At 36.8% G+C, this 20,067-nt stretch overlaps 2 protein-coding genes across 2 annotated transcripts; both read right to left on the minus strand.

Annotated features, from left to right (window-relative positions):
* Window positions 1-3,784: 3,784 nt before the first annotated feature.
* On the minus strand, window positions 3,785-8,915 carry LOC140167471 (uncharacterized). The gene is made up of 2 exons (XM_072190778.1): window positions 8,855-8,915; window positions 3,785-5,064 (listed from the first exon to the last, which is right to left on the minus strand). Exons 1-2 carry the CDS (start codon window positions 8,913-8,915, stop codon window positions 3,785-3,787), a joined length of 1,341 nt encoding a protein of 446 aa, XP_072046879.1.
* Window positions 8,916-18,924: 10,009 nt separating this feature from the next.
* Window positions 18,925-19,377, minus strand: LOC140167472 (uncharacterized). Its single transcript, XM_072190779.1, has one exon. The coding sequence runs from the start codon at window positions 19,375-19,377 to the stop codon at window positions 18,925-18,927; it is 453 nt and encodes a 150-aa protein (XP_072046880.1).
* Window positions 19,378-20,067: the final 690 nt, after the last annotated feature.

Here is a 20,067-nt window from a genome sequence, read left to right on the forward strand (position 1 = left end):
AAATTCACACGAATGCAGAATACAAATACACTGTTTGATTAAGCTAACAAAATCTAAGTCTTTAATTGAAAGTAAAATAAGATTGGTACAATATATGACAACAAATGCACAAACAATACAATCAAATATAATCACTCTTTTAACTAATTAGTACTCAGCCAGAATTCTTTGCCTTGGTGGTAAAAGAGTTCTTGCAATATTCTGGACGGCTGTCCTTATTCACTTGTCCTTCGGAAATCAGCGAAGTCCTTTGTACACTTGCATTTATAAATATCCTTGCGTATAAAATCTCCACGTAAAAATGGTATTGCTTTCTCCAAATATTTATCTTTTTGTGCTGCTTTCCCCAAACTTAACCTTGCGCAATAATTCTCCAAACACTTAACTCTTACGCCGTTCTCTATGTCCAAAATGGTGCTATTTCCACCTTTCACACAATTTCTTCAGGAAGCAGGACTGCGTTGCAGTTGTCCCCCTGTTTCCAATTATATTGACAGAAGTGTTGTTTCATAAACCAGACTTCAGCAAGTCGACAGAATAATATAATTTCCTTTCTTGGAAGAGGTGCGCCCTTTGACGTAAGATCTTCTCCGCCAACACTGGCAGGCAGTAGTACATTGACTACATAAAATATTTCTGATTTGAAATTTCCTTTCTTTGAAAAAAATGGACTGTAAGCACATTAGCTTGTCCAATACAACACTCAACTGTAAAGAATTGTGTTTACATTTTCTTATATTACCAAGCACTGAAAAAGATAGCCAATTACTACCTTCACACTATGCTGCAATCTGGGAAATTCCCAAGTCTTAATTATAACATTAACCTTTCACATGACATCTCTTCCTGAAGGGATTCCCATATGATGTCATCATATCCATTTCAGAATAACTGAAATTGAACCATTTATTAGTATTATTTTGATGTCATAGATATAAGTATAATTTCGAGGTTTTTTAACTGAATGCGTTCATCATGATTAATAACATATTTGTATTTATCAAAAATCGACTATGGCATAGTCTAAGTTACTGGTCTGTTTACGTAGGTCAGCGCTGCAGCTGAATTTAGTTTTGCTGTGTCATATGCGATTGATCAATCAATTGGTACCATTAGCTCATGAATATGCAAGAGTTGTAATAAAAAGGTCTATAGCTAAACAAATAAGATTTTTTCAAACAACTATAATGGGCTATTTGTCCGGATATCGAAAGCAGAACTGACACCTTTAGTACAGGTTTGACGATCACGTGACAATTCGAATCATCATATCGAAATATCACGTGGGTAAAAATATCAATATCGATATCAATACTATTCGTCAATTCAGCCCCAAACCAATTCGCCCACATGCTAATTCGAACCCTGTATATTGATGTACAAAAAAAGTTGGCCAAAACTATTTCGTGATTTTCTCCATAAACGTTGTTTTTACACCAAATCTGTATATTTAGATGCCTTGATGTGTTGCATTCGGTCACAAACCAATTCGTTGTACTTTGTGCACTTAACCCTCTATCTTTTAAACCAAATATCCTAAAGAGTCGTGTCATATGTCGAACTTTTCCCTCAGGTCATAAAGAACAAAAAAAGTCAGCGTTCGCGTATCTATACGTAGCCCGGGTACGTAGCCGCAGTTATTGTGGCCCTCTCAACACGGGCTTCCGGTGAGCTGCCGCTCCTAGGAAATGGAATATTACTGATAAATATATAAAGATGGCAAAATCAATAAACCAGTTTAAGTTACAAATAAAGAAAAGTCTAATAAAAAATTATATCTAATATTTAGGCATTATTTAATGACCTCACCCATCCCCACCCATCTCCACCCCAACTATCAATTTCTTCTGTGAACTGTGGAATGTCTATATGAAATGTTATAAATATTTATATTGCTTCTTTCTTTGCATGTTCTTCTCCTCTTTCTTTTATTTGTTAGCTTTGTGTAATTGTATGTTGTAACTTAAGGCAGTGTAAGGGGGCGCTCGCTTCAGGCCTTTTGAGCATCTCCTCATTCAAATGTCGTGTCGTTTATATATTGTATGTCGATTTGTATGAAAATAAAATGATGATGTATGATGATGATGATGTACATCATTTCCTACAGAGTCGTGAGATATGTCAAACTTTTCCCTTAGTCATAAGGAACAAAAAAAAAAGTCAGTGGTCGCATATCTGTAGGATCATTGGTTAATAAGATATAGTCACTTTTTTAAATTTTTTAACCAAATATCTTATAGAGAGTCGTGCCATATGTCAAAAAGTAACAGAAAAGTCAGTGGTCGCATATCTGTAGGATCATCGGTTAATGAGATATAGTCACTTTTTTGTACGTTGTGCACTTAACCCCCTTGTTTTTTACTTCTGGATATCGTTTGGAGTCAAATGATTTTTCATTTTAAAGCTTATGATATATTTTCTAAACACGAAATAAAACAAAATTGACCGCCAGCCGACTTTACAACTGTTTCGTGATGGACGGTCACATATATTCATTAACATATTAAATCGTTTATCCCTTTTGGTCGATATCGAATTGGTTTGTGGCTGACTTAGCTTGGGGCCAATGCATGAATTGGCATATGGCCAAGTCAACTGTGGACGAATTGGTTTGGGCCGAATCGACCTGATACCAGGAAATGCCAAAAAATTACGTACTTTACAAGGCAAAAAGCATCTTTTCTAGGCATTGTTAACATGGTGCCCCCGCTAAAGAAAGTTTCCTACTATAAAGACCTAACTTTTGAGATGGTTTGTACGGTTTGAAGGTGCAAAATTAACAATAAGCTTAAAATAAGACGCCGTTACCGCCGGTTCATCATCAACGACTTTGACAGATGACGTCATCAGACGCAATCTCTGTCTTGATAATATCGACATGGACTAATATATAGAGCACGTAGTGTGATGGACTGGAAACTTCACGCATCGATCTGAGGACAGCTTTCAAACATAAGTCTTGATAGTAATACGCTGTTTTAATTAGCCTATATCTGGTGGCAACAGCATTTTTCTACAGTCACGTGATAATGGCACCGGCCGATAATACACGGGGGAAGCCGACGGTGTCCACTTTTCTTTTTTTGTTTTCCTTTTTCAGCTTTTTGTATTTTATCTGTACTTGGAGCTGGTGGGGAGAGAAAGCATAAAATACATTCAGGAAAAATACAACTCGAACCAAAGATCAAGGCTCCATTTCAAATTTAAACCTAAAAATCACTCATTTTTGAAACCGGACGTTGTTCAAATTTGCGCCAAAACTTCACCTCTGAAATAAAATATTGGGATTTTTTCTCAGATTCCTTCATGTAGACACTTGCCAGAAGCAAATGAGCTGAAAACGGGCGAATTTTGACAATTATCTTTTGAAAATAAAGCCACAACAAGCTCAAATAAGCGGTGGACTATTTTAACCGAATTTCACCGTGGAGTGATTTGGTGGTGCGCCCCCTGAAAAGATTTGAAGAATAGAAGGCTGACGTTGCGTTCATATATTTAATGATATATGAACTACCCACTCATGTTCTTGTCAGCGCTACAGTGCAAAACTTCTCTTTAACATTACATTCAAATAATAATTACATTGTAAATTGGAACTGACACCAATTTTTTTCTGGAATACTTGTTTGTTATCTTAGGTACTGTTTGAAAGAGGTTTCGGGAGTTTGGGTCCCATGTCCCACCTTCTTTTCTACTACCGTAGTGCAGGAGAGACCTTAATTCTTTATAAATTTGGTTAAGATACGTACGTTACTTATGATTGCAATGTTAAAATGTAAAGTTTCTAAGATATGCTGAGGTGCTTACCTGCATCTGAACCAAACGGATAGGCTGAATAGGCGTAAGAAAATGGTACACCTTCACTAATAGCATAAACAATCACAGAGAATCTTGCCATGGGTTGGGTATGAGATACGGTGTGATGTCCAGCAGACACAGTACTACGTAAACAACACGTGGAGTTATCAGATGTATGGAGTGAATCCGAGCTCATGAAAGGTGTTTCATCCAAGAGAACGCCATCTAGATATTCACATTCTATTATTACATTGATGTAATATGTGTGCCCAAGAGGGTGGATGTTTTTAATGACAGGGAATGTTACATCAGCAGTAAACGATGTGATTGGTGTGACGATAAGCATAGATGGATCACCACGGCCAGGAGTATTGACACTGTAGCCCTTCATATACTGTACCACCATGACGGGTTGGTCAGATGTAAATGACACAACAGTATCCCCTGTGACATCTTCTTCGTGAAAGGACTCAGCTGCAATATGTGTAATGCTGCCGTCAGACATGTGCAATGTAGCTGAATAAATCGTAGTAAACACTCTGTACACGTAACCAGAATTTAAACTTAGAAATGGAGTGAGAGTAAATTTGTACCCCCAACTATGTACAGGTGGCAGTTGTTTAATTAAGCCATCAATACAACACACATCTTCACCAGGTAGGCCTACGTATGTAATCGCACCTGTTGTTACCGCTATTGGCTTATTACTCTGCACAAAAGTTCCTGACAGATCTTCATCTCCATCACCGTTAAACCGGTAGCTCTCGTATTGTTTTAGACTGATTTGGTATGTCTGTCCTCTAGGTGTTGTGATGTTAACTATTGTGTTTGAGTAGACTGATGAGATACAGAAGAATGACGGGCGGGATTGGTCGTAAGGTTTGTATGATGCTACATAGTACTCTGAGCCTAATCGCGAAGTTGGGTATACTTGATATGCAGTAGCTGAGACCTCGTTGTCTATTGCAAATACTAAACTGTCACCGGATGTGCGGACAAATACAGTTTTATTTTGAACACCAGATCTAAGATGCACGTCAACACCGACTTCATCTATTGACAATGTTATATCCACGGGATTGTTTCTATTGATTTCATTACTGACCTGATACCCATCAGCCCCTGGGATTGTCAGAGTGCTGAGTATTGGTACTATTGAAGACGTAGTTATGTAAACGTGTGGTGGCCTCTCAATAGAAAATTGGAACAAAAAAGGTATACTGAAGACAAATTCACTTTGTTCGTTTGTGTCCTCATCACATTTACCTGTTAAAACAAGCACAATGAAACATAAACGAAGTTATAAAAGAAAAATATAGAGCATTAGGCGGAAGTGCCTATACACCAAACGCAAGTCAATTAAAGCCGTACAACTTATCGCGAATTTACGACCATAAAATTTTGACACTTCTTTTGCCTAGATTGGCACCAACCCTCTCATCTCACGTTTTCATGTCAGAAAACTCACCAAACCGAAAACAGAAATTGTCTTCGTTCAATATTTCAGTGATAGGTCTGTCACACTACACCGAATAGGTCTTCCGTACAAGAAACGGATGGCATTTTAGTAAATCCGTTGTTGTTCGTCAATGATCGTTTTATGTTCTTTTTATGTCCTGCTATCATCCGCCAAATGAGTTTCGTGTTAGGTGATGTTCGTTAAGTCCGTCGGCAAGTTTGTGCATGCACAAAACTTGAAACGGAGTGTACTGAATACACATGTACGGTATTTATCCGATGTGTGTTCGTATGGTGCTGCATATTGCCGGAGTTTGTTCGCTCTCCTTTCGTTCATGTTCGTTCTTTGTTCGTTGCACTCGGCCCGTGTTCGTTGCAAATACGTTCCTGTGAGGCCTTCACCACCGGATAGCATATTTTTGCATTCGGTGATGTACGTTGACCCAGACCGTCTTAGTGTCACACTACACCGTGTCGGTCTTCCGTATAAGAAACGGATAATATTTTAGCAAATCCGTTAGTGTTCGTTAATGTTCGTTTTATGTTCTTCATATGTCCTGTTATTATCCGCCAAATGCGTTTCGTGTTAGGTGATGTTTGTTTAGTCCGTCGACAATACGTTTCAAGTTTTGTGCATGCACAAAACTTGAAACGGAGTGTGCCGAATACACATGTTCGGAAGTTGTCCGATGTGTGTTCGTACTGTTCTGTATATATACCCTGGGTTTGTTCGTTATTCTTTCGTTTATATACCGCGGGTGTTTGCAAGGTTTCGCAGGCGCTTGTGCCGGATGTAGGCCTATGGCGAACATGTGCATCGATCATGGGGGGGCTTTCTGAAGGGTGTGTGACGCAATAACATATTTCCCCCAGTACTTTAGTGACTGACAAGTAGAAAAAAGGGGGAAAGGAGAGAAAAAAAGAAAAGATAGTGAGAAAATTGAAGAGAGAAAAGAAGAGAAAAAGTTAAATTGCACGTAATTTAGTAGTAGGCCTATGCATGTAAGTAGTATTGAGGGAGGGGCACTTTCTGAAGGGTAGAGGACGCAATATCAAATTCCTACCAGTTTTAGTGATTGACAAGAAAGAAAAAAGAAGAGAAAACATGGAAAATGTTAAATTGTATACGTTGTTGAGTAGGCCCAGGATAGTAGTACTAGTAAGTCTAAGTATAGGCCTGTGATTATTATAGACAGTGCTTAAATGTGGTTCCTTGGCCCAAAAGCCTGTGAAAATTACTGCCGGCCAGTCCATATGCAGGGCCCGTGATATTTTGTCACCAAAGTCAGTATTTAAGACGGACTTATAGGTCTATTCCTGACTTTAACATATCAATCCATGCATGCTTTACCTGAAATTACGAGTCTGAAGTCTTATATCTAAGTGTCAGTGGATCAGTGTAACATTTTAAATTTTGCAAATTCAAATCGGGCCTTCTTTGTTTTTTGTTTAAGGCAATAATAGTGTAAAAGTGATGCACTAAAAACAATTTTCCAAATTTTCCATTTTTAAAACTAAATTTATACACAATAGGCCTAGGCCTAATAATGTAAATAGGCCCTACAGTCCCCGTGCAAATTGGACCTTCATTTTCAAAAATGGACAAGTCTTCCTTTTTGCTTCTGCTATGGACATCCACGTGTTATTTTTAAAACAATTGTTTATATTATACAATAATGGTGAAAACTTTTTAATGGCTTCAATTAGGCTTTCGTTCACCAATTTGCGGCTGTTTCAAACTAAAATAGTACCCAATAATAGTGCTAAAATTGATTCAAAAAATGACAAATGGCTTCAATTGGGCCATCATTGTCCAAAGGTTCTCACCTCTATTGCCCCCGGACGCTGGTTGCCCTGATATATCAGATTTGTAGCCCTTTTGTACTTATTAGCCAATATTTGACCATTTTCATCCAAATTTACCCCCTTAAAAGTTGTCTTTCCCCACTTTGTTCACCCTCTGAAAAAGTACTTGCTACGTCACTGCCTCTAAGGGGTCAAAACCCTCTCAAACACCCTCTCCTCCCCCACTTTTCTGATAGGGTGGACGTCCCTGTTGGTGCCACATGCGACAGATTCGCCGGTCATTTGTCGGACGTTGAACGATCGAAAATAAGACGCCTGCAGGATTATTAGCGGCCACAACGCATATAGAAACGAACGGGAATCGGACCCCCAAATCCGGTCATTTGTCGGACGTTGAACGATCGGATATAAGACGCCTGCAGGATTATTAGCGGCCATAACGCATAGAGCGACGAACGGGAATCAGACCCAAAATCCCACCGAATCTTCTGCCGGACGGGTGGTTTTTCCACCGAATAGAATATTTTTGTATTCGGTGATGTACGTTGATCCAGTCCGTCGTAGTGTGACAGACCTATGAGGAACAAAAAACAAGAATAAAAGGATTGTTCACACGTACATTGCTAAAACTTCAAAATAACAATGAGATCCGAACCGAAAACTGAAACAGGAACCAAAACTGAAGAGATAAAATAAAAGGTCCCCAAGTACAGCCACATGGTTTTCACATGAGGATGTGCTGATCACAAGATTGCGATCTTTCTGCGCTCATTCGCAGCAAATGCCGTTTCGCAAGTTTGCGATCTTTCTTCGCTTGTTCGCGTCAAATGGTTCACGATCTTTCTGCGCTCGTCCGCTGGCGAATGCCGTTTTGTGGATTTGTGATCTTTTTGCGCTCATGCGTGGCAAATTCGCACGGGTTTGCGATCTTTAAGCAGTTACCAGGGCGAAAATGTGCCCTTCTCTGCGCAAACTTTTTTAAAATCATGCGAATTCGCATGAAAAACAAATGTTACCACAAAGAATTCCTCAAGCCTGGCAGACAGTTCAGCTATCATGCTGTATTTCGCGTCAATTGTGTTGTCAGCGTCCCGTGGGTACTCCGTGTTCAGTACAAAGTGGGTACGGGGATATGCCGCTAAATCGCACCCAAAGCATACACATTTTATTATATTCACTTGTTTTTCTCTTAAGAGCACTGATCCTTTTTGATCTTATACAGGAAGAAAGTGTTGCAACTATAGCTTGGATGATGAAAGACACTCAAGTTGGACTACCTGGGTCTGAGGGGTAAAGGAACCAAGTGGACTACCTGGTATCTGTTGTGTACATGATGAACATTATCAAATGTGATACATGTGTATTTAGGCCTACCATGTCTACTGTTGAACATTGTATTCTGATATCGGGCTTGCAACAACAGTGTCTTTTTGCAGGTGAACTTTTAAAATGATTGGACTCTAAATTATAGCATAAAGCAGAGTGACTATTTCATGGCATCATGTTAGAAATGTGTATATACATGGACTACATTAATACAAATCATACAAAGCTAAGAAAGAGTGAAGACCACAAGAATCATTAGTCAATACTTATGTAAGAGTGTCTTTAAAAGTATTTCGTGATCATAGCGTCCTCTTTTTATGACATTTTTATTAGATATCCACGAAAAAGGCTTATTCCCAAAATATCAGTTGATTCCGATTTTGCGTTTGCGAGTTATGCATGATTACTTACAGATTTCATATCATAAGGTAAAGAGCAGTAAATCTATGAATAATTATGTACTTACATGTTACCAGAGCACTGGCAATAATGACTACAATGATCAGAAATATCTGAATTTTCGTCATTGTTTTAACTGATACTTGTAGCGTTTGGAAATAAAAAGAACTTTGGAAGTGTTAAAATATTGAGAACAATTCGTATACACGTCCTTATTCTATGAGTACATCAACGAAAAGGAAGTTTATGGACTCTAAACAACAACAACAGTCAATTATATGCACGTCATTATTTGGGGCTAACCGTCATGGATCAATTGCTGCAATTCAATTCTTCGTCTACTTCTCAATTCTCTCTAAGCATGCTTCAACATTGACCTTCGTACATTATACACAGACAATCTTGTTGTCTACCTATAGAATTAAATAAATGGTCTATCATGATTATCAATTAAATAATACATATTAAAAAAAAATTACACAGCTCTTAAAAATTAATTATTTCGAATAAAACAATTCACCGGATAAATTCACTGATAAAGCACTGGTGGGTGCCATTACTGACTGTTGGCAGGAAAGGGTGACTTCGAGTCTTACCGTAAAAACTCGATAGTTAGCATATGTTCTTAATATCGAGCGCTTTTGAAAAACATGAAATTGTACTGAAGTCCGGCGCTTTACCAACTGAGCTAGTGCGGTTGAGACACACATTTGCAGGTTTACTTGTTCGTATATAACTATGTGTACGATTTGCTCAAAACCCTTTGCACTTTTGTGGATGAGGTTCTTCATGTTCGCATGTTTTAAAAGCGTTCGATAGTAAGCACATATGGTAACTATCGAGTTTTACGGTATTGGAATGCTATCTTCAGTAGATAGCAGCATTTGCTCATATAGTGTTTTCGTGTTATATGGGTTATTGGAATGTTGTCTTCACTAGATAGCAGCCTTTGCTCATACAGTGTTTTCTTGTTATATGTGTTATTGAAATGCTATCTTCAGTAGATAACAGCATTTGATCATATAGTATTTTCGTGATACATGGATTATTGGATTATTGGAGTTCTATCGTCAGTAGATAGCAACATTTGACTCTTATGTTCAAATATGGGTTATCAGCATGATATCTTCAGTAGATAGCAACATTTGATCATAGTGTTTTCGTGTTATATGTGGTATTGGAATGCTTTCTTCAGTAGATAGCATGCAGTATTTGATCGTGTAATGTGTTCGTATTATATGGGTTATTGGAATCCTATATTCAGTAGATAGCAACATTTGATCATAGTGTTTTCGTGTTATATTGGTTATTGGAATGTAATCTTCAGTGGATAGCAGCTAGCATTTGATCATGTAGTGTTCTCTTGTTACATGGGATATTGGAATGCTATCTTCAGTAGATAGCAGCATTTGATCATGTAGTGTTTTCGTGTTATATGGGTTATTGTATTGTATACGTTATTGAGTAGGCCCAGGATAGTAGTACTAGTAAGCCTAAGTATAGGCCTGTGATTATTATAGACAGTGCTTAAATGTGGTTCCTTGGCCCAAATGCCTGTGAAAATTACTGCCGGCCAGTCCATATGCAGGGCCCGTGATATTTTGTCACCAAAGTCAGTATTTAAGACGGACTTATAGGTCTATTCCTGACTTTAACATATCAATCCATGCATGCTTTACCTGAAATTACGAGTCTGAAGTCTTATATCTAAGTGTCAGTGGATCAGTGTAACATTTTAAATTTTGCAAATTCAAATCGGGCCTTCTTTGTTTTTTTTTTTTTTAAGGCAATAATAGTGTAAAAATGATGCACTAAAACAATTTTCCAAATTTTCCATTTTTAAAACTAAATTTATACACAATAGGCCTAGGCCTAATAATGTAAATAGGCCCTACAGTCCCCGTGCAAATTGGACCTTCATTTTCAAAAATGGACAAGTTTTCCTTTTTGCTTCTGCTATGGACATCCACGTGTTATTTTTAAAACAATTGTTTATATTATACAATAATGGTGAAAACTTTTTAATGGCTTCAATTAGGCTTTCGTTCACCAATTTGCGGCTGTTTCAAACTAAAATAGTACCCAATAATAGTGCTAAAATTGATCCAAAAAATGACAAATGGCTTCATGGGCCATCATTGTCCAAAGGTTCTCACCTCTATTGCCCCCGGACGCTGGTTGCCCTGATATATCAGATTTGTAGCCCTTTTGTACTTATTAGCCAATATTTGACCATTTTCATCCAAATTTACCCTCTTAAAAGTTGTCTTTCCCCACTTTGTTCACCCTCTGAAAAAGTGCTTGCTACGTCACTGCCTCTAAGGGGTCAAAACCCTCTCAAACACCCTCTCCTCCCCACTTTTCTGATAGGGTGGACGTCCCTGTTGGTGCCACATGCGACGGATTCGCCGGTCATTTGTCGGACGTTGAACGATTGAATATAAAACGCCTGCAGGATTATTAGCGGCCACAACGCATAGAGAGACGAACGGGAATCGGACCCCAAATCCGGACATTTGTCGGACGTTGACCCCCAAAGCCGGTCATTTGTCGGACGTTGAACGATCGAAAATAAGACGCCTGCAGGATTATTAGCGGCCACAACGCATATAGAAACGAACGGGAATCGTTTCCTCAAATCCGGTCATTTGTCGGACGTTGAACGATCGGATATAAGACGCCGCAGGATTATTAGCGGCCATAACGCATAGAGCGACGAACGGGAATCAGACCCAAAATCCCACCGAATCTTCTGCCGGACGGGTGGTTTTTCCACCGAATAAAATATTTTTGTATTCGGTGATGTACGTTGATCCAGTCCGTCGTAGTGTGACAGACCTATGAGGAACAAAAAACAAGAATAAAAGGATTGTTCACACGTACATTGCTAAAACTTCAAAATAACAATGAGATCCGAACCGAAAACTGAAACAGGAACCAAAACTGAAGAGATAAAATAAAAGGTCCCCAAGTACAGCCACATGGTTTTCACATGAGGATGTGCTGATCACAAGATTGCGATCTTTCTGCGCTCATTCGCAGCAAATGCCGTTTCGCAAGTTTGCGATCTTTCTTCGCTTGTTCGCGTCAAATGGTTCACGATCTTTCTGCGCTCGTCCGCTGGCGAATGCCGTTTTGTGGATTTGTGATCTTTTTGCGCTCATGCGTGGCAAATTCGCACGGGTTTGCGATCTTTAAGCAGTTACCAGGGCGAAAATGTGCCCTTCTCTGCGCAAACTTTTTAAAATCATGCGAATTCGCATGAAAAACAAATGTTACCACAAAGAATTCCTCAAGCCTGGCAGACAGTTCAGCTATCATGCTGTATTTCGCGTCAATTGTGTTGTCAGCGTCCCGTGGGTACTCCGTGTTCAGTACAAAGTGGGTACGGGGATATGCCGCTAAATCGCACCCAAAGCATACACATTTTTATTATATTCACTTGTTTTTCTCTTAAGAGCACTGATCCTTTTTGATCTTATACAGGAAGAAAGTGTTGCAACTATAGCTTGGATGATGAAAGACACTCAAGTTGGACTACCTGGGTCTGAGGGGTAAAGGAACCAAGTGGACTACCTGGTATCTGTTGTGTACATGATGAACATTATCAAATGTGATACATGTGTATTTAGGCCTACCATGTCTACTGTTGAACATTGTATTCTGATATCGGGCTTGCAACAACAGTGTCTTTTTGCAGGTAAACTTTTAAAATGATTGGACTCTAAATTATAGCATAAAGCAGAGTGACTATTTCATGGCATCATGTTAGAAATGTGTATATACATGGACTACATTAATACAAATCATACAAAGCTAAGAAAGAGTGAAGACCACAAGAATCATTAGTCAATACTTATGTAAGAGTGTCTTTAAAAGTATTTCGTGATCATAGCGTCCTCTTTTTATGACATTTTTATTAGATATCCACGAAAAAGGCTTATTCCCAAAATATCAGTTGATTCCGATTTTGCGTTTGCGAGTTATGCATGATTACTTACAGATTTCATATCATAAGGTAAAGAGCAGTAAATCTATGAATAATTATGTAAACACAGCCAAAAAAGAAAGTCTCCAGTAGTTCCATCCCCATTTAATCAGAGTCTGATGAGTTTATGGAAAAATAATTTATATAATAGTTTTCTATACACTTTCCTTCAAAGGTTGATACCAAATTTGATATCAAAAGTTTAATCATCGTGAGCATAGAAACCGTTGTTTCGAAATTCGCGCAATTTTAAAAATGACATAGGGAATTGTATCACGTAGCAGAGCTAGCGTGAGTGCCAAGAATTACGTCGCCTGAATAGACCAGCAGGTTAAAGGTTTACCCATGCATGTCAAAATGCAAATCAAATACCCCGCTCTTTCAAGTGTGCAATGATTCCTGTACGGGTTGCTTCAGGCCACATAATAAGCTGATACCATGCATTGGATTTTGCGTGGTCAATTCGTAATTTGTCATTTTTAAAATTGCACGAATTTCCAAACAACGGCTCCTATGCTCATGATGATTAAACTTTTTATATCAAATTTGGTATCAACGTTTGAAAGAAAGTGTATAGAAAACTATTATATAAATTATTTTGCCATAAACTCATCAGACTCTGATTAAATGGGGATGGAACTACTGGAGACTTTCTTTTTTGGCTGTGTTTACTTACATGTTACCAGAGCACTGGCAATAATGACTACAATGATCAGAAATATCTGAATTTTCGTCATTGTTTTAACTGATACTTGTAGCGTTTGGAAATAAAAAGAACTTTGGAAGTGTTAATATATTGAGAACAATTCGTATACACGTCCTTATTCTATGAGTACATCAACGAAAAGGAAGTTTATGGACTCTAAACAACAACAACAGTCAATAATATGCACGTCATTATTTGGGGCTAACCATCATGGATCAATTATTGCTGCAATTCAATTCTTCTTCTACTTCTCAATTCTCTCTCTGCATGCTTCAACATTGACCTTCGTACATTATACACAGACAAGCTTGTTGTCTACCTATAGAATTAAATAAATGGTCTATCATGATTATCAATTAAATAATACATATAAAAAAAATTACACAGCTCTTAAAAATTAATTATTTCGAATAAAACAATTCACCGGATAAATTCACTGATAAAGCACTGGTGGGTGCCATTACTGACTGTTGGCAGGAAAGGGTGACTTCGAGTCTTACCGTAAAAACTCGATAGTTAGCATATGTTCTTACTATCGAGCGCTTTTGAAAACATGAAATTGTACTGAAGTCCGGCGCTTTACCAACTGAGCTAGTGCGGTTGAGACACACATTTGCAGGTTTACTTGTTCGTATATAACTATGTGTACGATTTGCTCAAAACCCTTTGCACTTTTGTGGATGAGGCTCTTCATGTTCGCATGTTTTAAAAGCGTTCGATAGTAAGCACATATGGTAACTATCGAGTTTTACGGTATTGGAATGCTATCTTCAGTAGATAGCAGCATTTGCTCATATAGTGTTTTCGTGTTATATGGGTTATTGGAATGTTGTCTTCACTAGATAGCAGCCTTTGCTCATACAGTGTTTTCTTGTTATATGTGTTATTGAAATGCTATCTTCAGTAGATAACAGCATTTGATCATATAGTATTTTCGTGATACATGGGTTATTGGATTATTGGAGTTCTATCGTCAGTAGATAGCAACATTTGACTCTTATGTTCAAATATGGGTTATCAGCATGATATCTTCAGTAGATAGCAACATTTGATCATAGTGTTTTCGTGTTATATGTGGTATTGGAATGCTATCTTCAGTAGATAGCATGCAGTATTTGATCGTGTAATGTGTTCGTGTTATATGGGTTATTGGAATCCTATATTCAGTAGATAGCAACATTTGATCATAGTGTTTTCGTGTTATATGGGTTATTGGAATGTAATCTTCAGTGGATAGCAGCTAGCATTTGATCATGTAGTGTTCTCTTGTTATATGGGATATTGGAATGCTATCTTCAGTAGATAGCAGCATTTGATCATGTAGTGTTTTCGTGTTATATGGGTTATTGGCATGCTATCTTCAGTAGCTAGCAGCATTGATCACGTGCTTTGAATGAAACAGATTGGGAGTCTGCCAACAAACCAACAACATTTGTTTCATGACGTCTCAGTTAATAAGGTTGGTCTTAACCCTGGAATTATGGAAATGTTTGGGCCTCATAACTGCCAATTTGTTGGTCTAAAATATATTAAAGTACACATAATTAGAATGGCAAAGGTTTGACAAATCAATCTGTGATGTCTAATGGGCACAAATGCTCAGTTTTTGCAGAAAATCCCAAAAAATGTGGTTTTTTTTCTTTGGCCAAAATTCTTTTCGGAAACGTAACAAAAAAATTCTTGAGTTAAATGTTTTTTTATATTATTTTTAAGAACTGGATATAAATATCTAGGACCCGTTCTATTACTTTTTAAAAATTTTGATCAACTTCACCATGTTCAAATAAAAATAAAAATTTGGGTGAAAATCGTGCTTTTTGTGATTTGTTAGCAAAATTGATCATTTTTAACGATTTATGGTGAAAATTTCTTTAAGCTGATCAAAATTCATCCACAAATATGCTACTGAGTACAACAAAATATTACCATAATAATTGATAACAATATTTTTGTCATATATATTTATGTTATTGAACATCCTTATTCATGTTATTTCGCCTGCTAATATTAAAGCTTAATTCTATAATGGTATACCTATAGAGAAAGTTATAGGACATGATGTCTTAATGGGTCGCATCGCAGGGACTAATCAACCTCTCAAAACATACTAAAAATAAACACAAACAAACAAAATAAATCAAGCAAGCAATAACAAAAACAGATAGAAAACAAGCAATGTATAGTTATATCTCAATAATATTATTACAGGAGCATAAATATTTGGTGTATACGAAAACATAAATCTAAACAAAGACAATGTCTACTGCATGTTTTCGTTGTGTAAACGATACGGCGATACTTGATCCTCCGTCGAATAATGACGTTCTCTCACCATTTTCCGTAAATCCCACTTTACATGCATTGACTTTTGATTTGAACCAAAATGCTTCCTGCACACCCAGAAGGTGTAATCAGATATGGCTTCTTCAGGATACGATTTGGGAGGAAGAGAGAATCTGATCCTCAATACAGATATGGTCAAGTGTGTGGTATGCATTAGTCATAGAAACCTGTAGATTTCAATTTCTCTCTTTCTTTCCTTTTTCTTTAAAAATTTTAAAATGTCTTTCTTTCTTTCTAAATTTCTTTCTTTCTTTCTTTCTTTCTTTCTTTCTTTCTTTCTTTCTTTCTTTCTTTCTTTCTTTCTTTCTTTCTTTCTTTCTTTCTTTCTTTCTTTCTTTTTTCTTTCTTTCTTTCTTTCTTTCTTTCTTTCTTTCTTTCTTTTAAAATCTTTCTTTCTTTCTTTTAAAATCTTTCTTTCTTTCTTTTAAAATCTTTCTTTCTTTCTTTCTTTCTTTCTTTCTTTCTTTCTTTTTCTTTTTCTTTCTTTCTTTCTTTCTTTCTTTCTTTCTTTTAAAATCTTTCTTTCTTTGTTTTAAAATCTTTCTTTCTTTTTTAAAAATCCTTCTTTCTTTCTGTTAGAATCTTTCTTTCTTTCTGTTAAAATCTTTCTCTCTTTTCTTTTAATATATTTCTTTCTTTCTTTTAAGGGCTCTGGTATGAACGTTTTGATAGCATTTTTTGTGGGACATGAGACATATCGAATTGCATTCTGAATACGATGAATGTCCTTCTGATATCAAATAATTATGACAAATGACAAATTATTAGAATTTGATATTTTTTAAATTTTTGATATTTAACAGTCCTATAAGTTAACTTTCTAAATCCAATGATTTCAATTTATCTTTCTTTTCTTTGTTCTCTTTCCTCCAAAAACAACAACAACTATGCCCCCCCCCCCTCGTCATGTTAGTAAACGGCAACCCAGATCCGGGAACGCTTATATTGCAATAATTGGCATGCTATACCGGGTACATAAGGAAAAGTAGTCGGAATTAAGGTTGTGGGATTAGCAGTTATAGGACTCGGGTTAAAAATTTTAAGATTTAGGGGTTGTGATTGAACTAGTAGAGATAGGATAGTTGTTTAACATTTTATTAAGGCTCTGAACGGGTGACTCCATGGGGAGTTCTGTGTAGGAGATAAACTTTTCATCATGACTTCCATTGAAAAAAAACACACTTTTTTGTAGAAACAAATAAGGTATCAGAACGCGAAGAATATAATTGGGTCTCTTCCCACATTTTAGTTTGAAAATGTGAAGCACAAATTGTGAGTTACAAAAAAGGGTAGTTATAATACTTCATGAGCCAAGGTAAAATGACATGCCTAAACTGTGATCGACATGACAGCAAGATATTGCATACGTACATACAGTTATGGTTTCTGACGGTGCCATATTAAGATGCCATTATTGGCATTGAAAAGCATCACTATATAAAATAGCTTTTAAATATGTTAAGGTTAACAACTATTTTAAACTGTTGCGATTTGGTGTTCACAGCATCTTGCGAATGACAGTGAGCTTTGGGAAATATTGCATTGATCATTTCATAGCCAGTGCGTCGAAAAATTCAAATATCACAGATATAGTTTTGTAGCTCCTGTGGTTCTTGAGTTATGTTGTAAAGAGGGCTGAAACAACAACACTTTTGTAAAACGTACATAACTCATTAAGGGGTGGGGTATGAACGTTTGGACAGTATTTACTGTCGGACATTAGAGCACATCAGACAAATCGAATACCTGTATACATTCTGAATATACGAAGAATGTCCTTCTGATATCAAATAATTTTGATTTTTTGAAATTCGCAATGTAATACACAATTTATGGTAAATGATTAAAAATTGATATTTTAATAATAATAATATAATATTTATTTCTTATATAGCGCAATTACATCAAACGAACTCAAGGCGCTTTATAAAAACATGAAATTAAAAGCACATACATTTGTAAAATATGAGAACAATATTTGAATTTACAATTTGAAAAACATATAAATAGTTTGAGGAAACCCCTCGATATAAGCAAGCAAACCAAAATATTAAAAACCAGTTTGAAAATGCAATTGACTGTGAACTATACATTATAAAACGCCAAATAGCAAACAATGCACACAATACATATTGCACAACATAAATGCAACAGCAATTTCGAGATCAAAATAAAGTAAGAATTGCCATGCAACATGTATTATGCAAAAATTAAATAAGAGAAATGTGCACAGCGCACGGAAACAAAAACCTCTTGAAATGCGATTGCAATTACATTTCACAAAAATCATACAACAAGATATATGAAGAATATTTAAATTTACAATCTTAAAACATACAAAACAATATATTAAAACATGTTTAAAAAGACAAGCAATATATATATTGCACAGTGTAAGCCTAAAAAGGCACGATTGATCAAACTGCAATTAACCTACATTATAAAACACGCAAAATAGCAAACAATGCACACAATACATATTGCACAACATAAATGCAACAGTAATTTCGAGAACAAAAGCAAGAAGCCATGCAATATGCATTATGCAAAAATTAAATAAGAGAAATGTTACCGCAATACGCACTCACAAGTGAATAGGCAACAGCACACGGAAACAATAAATGCCTTGGAATGCGATTGCAATTACATTTCACAAATCATACAATAAGATATATGAACAATATTTGAATTTACAATCTTAAAAACATACAAAAACCAATATATTAAAACCAGTTTAAAAAGACAAGCAATATATATATATTGCACAGCGTAAGCCTAAAAAAGGCACGAATTATCAAAATGCAATTAACTGTGAAATATACATTATAAAACCACTAAAATAGCAAACAATGCACACAATACATATTGCACAACATAAAAGCAACAATAAAAATCGAGATCAGAAAAGCAAGAAGCCCTGCAACATGCATTATGCGAAAATTAACATAAAATATTCATAATACATTACACATAACAGCAAGATAACAGCAAACAGAATGCGCTTAAAAACACAGAGAATCAGCTGTGAAAATTGTTCATGGTTGATCAAAATGACATAAAAATTATTTAACAATTGTATGCCTTCTTAAATAAATGGGTCTTAAGCAAAGTTTTGAAGTTGGTGACAGAAGACGCTAGCCTGATGTGATCCGGAAGAAGTAGAAGTACGTATCTTGTATTCGATACGGTATTGAACTGGCAGCCAGTGTAGTTCTTCCAGAACTGGTGTGATATGGTCGCGATATTTGCACCGCGAAACCAACCTTGCAGCTGAATTCTGGAGACGCTGCAACTTAGCGATATCACAATCAGGGAGGCCGAAGAGTAAACTGTTGCAGCAATCCAGGCGTGATGACACAAATGCGTGAACAAGGCGTTCTGTTGCGTTGGAATCAAGGTACTTGCGTATCTGACCTATTCTGTAGATGGCAAATGATGCAGATTTGGTGATGCTCTTAATATGTTGCTTCATATCAAGTCTGCTATCGAAAATAACACCAAGATCGCGTGCGGACTCAGATGCATTAATGACAGAATCACCGATCGTCAACATATCGGGAACTCATGTGAACGACCTCCGTCTTTGAGTCGTTTAGCATAAGCTTGTTAGAAACAGCCCATGACTTCACATCGCTGACGCACTTTTCAAGCCTGCTCAAATCTTTGGATCTCTCAGACCGATCCAATATCATATATAGTTGGGTATCGTCAGCATAGATCATGTGATTTAATCCATGAGAAGCAATGATATCACCAAGAGGGGCAGTGTACATAGTAAAAATAGAAGGACCAAACACTGAACCCTGTGGAACACCTTCTTCCAACAAGTGCTCATCAGAAAGCACACCGCCAATATCAATGCACTGAGTACGACACCGTAAGTACGTGGAGAACCATTTCAAGGCTGTTTGAGTGATACCGTAGCGTTGACACAGACGATGGAGAAGAATGTCATGATCAATCGTGTCAAACGCTGCCGAGAAATCGAGCAGGATCAGCACGGCTTCTTGATGCTGATCAACTGCCCGCAGGAGATCATTTTGAACACGCAACAGGGCCGTCTCAGTGCTTTTTGATTTTTAACAGTACTCGAAGTAAACTTTATAAATCTGATGATTTATACTTAAAGTGTATGTAGGTGGGATGAAAAGCCGACGAGATCAATTGAACATTTTGACCTTTCGTATTGAAGATATGGATTTTTCTTCCCCAAAACACCAAACAAAATTAGGTCTTTTGGGAA

The sequence above is a fragment of the Amphiura filiformis genome, chromosome 13, assembly GCF_039555335.1.
Source record: "Amphiura filiformis chromosome 13, Afil_fr2py, whole genome shotgun sequence".
NCBI classification, from domain to species: Eukaryota; Metazoa; Echinodermata; class Ophiuroidea; order Amphilepidida; family Amphiuridae; genus Amphiura; species Amphiura filiformis.

Coding starts and splice junctions, on each gene's coding strand:
- LOC140167471 (XM_072190778.1), bottom strand. CDS start 8,915: ATGACGAAAATTCAGATATTTCTGATCATTGTAGTCATTATTGCCAGT. Junction 5,065..8,854: donor TGCCAGTGCTCTGGTAACAT/GTAAGTACATAA, acceptor TTGTTTTAACAG/GTAAATGTGATGAGGACACA.
- LOC140167472 (XM_072190779.1), bottom strand. CDS start 19,377: ATGTTGACGATCGGTGATTCTGTCATTAATGCATCTGAGTCCGCACGC.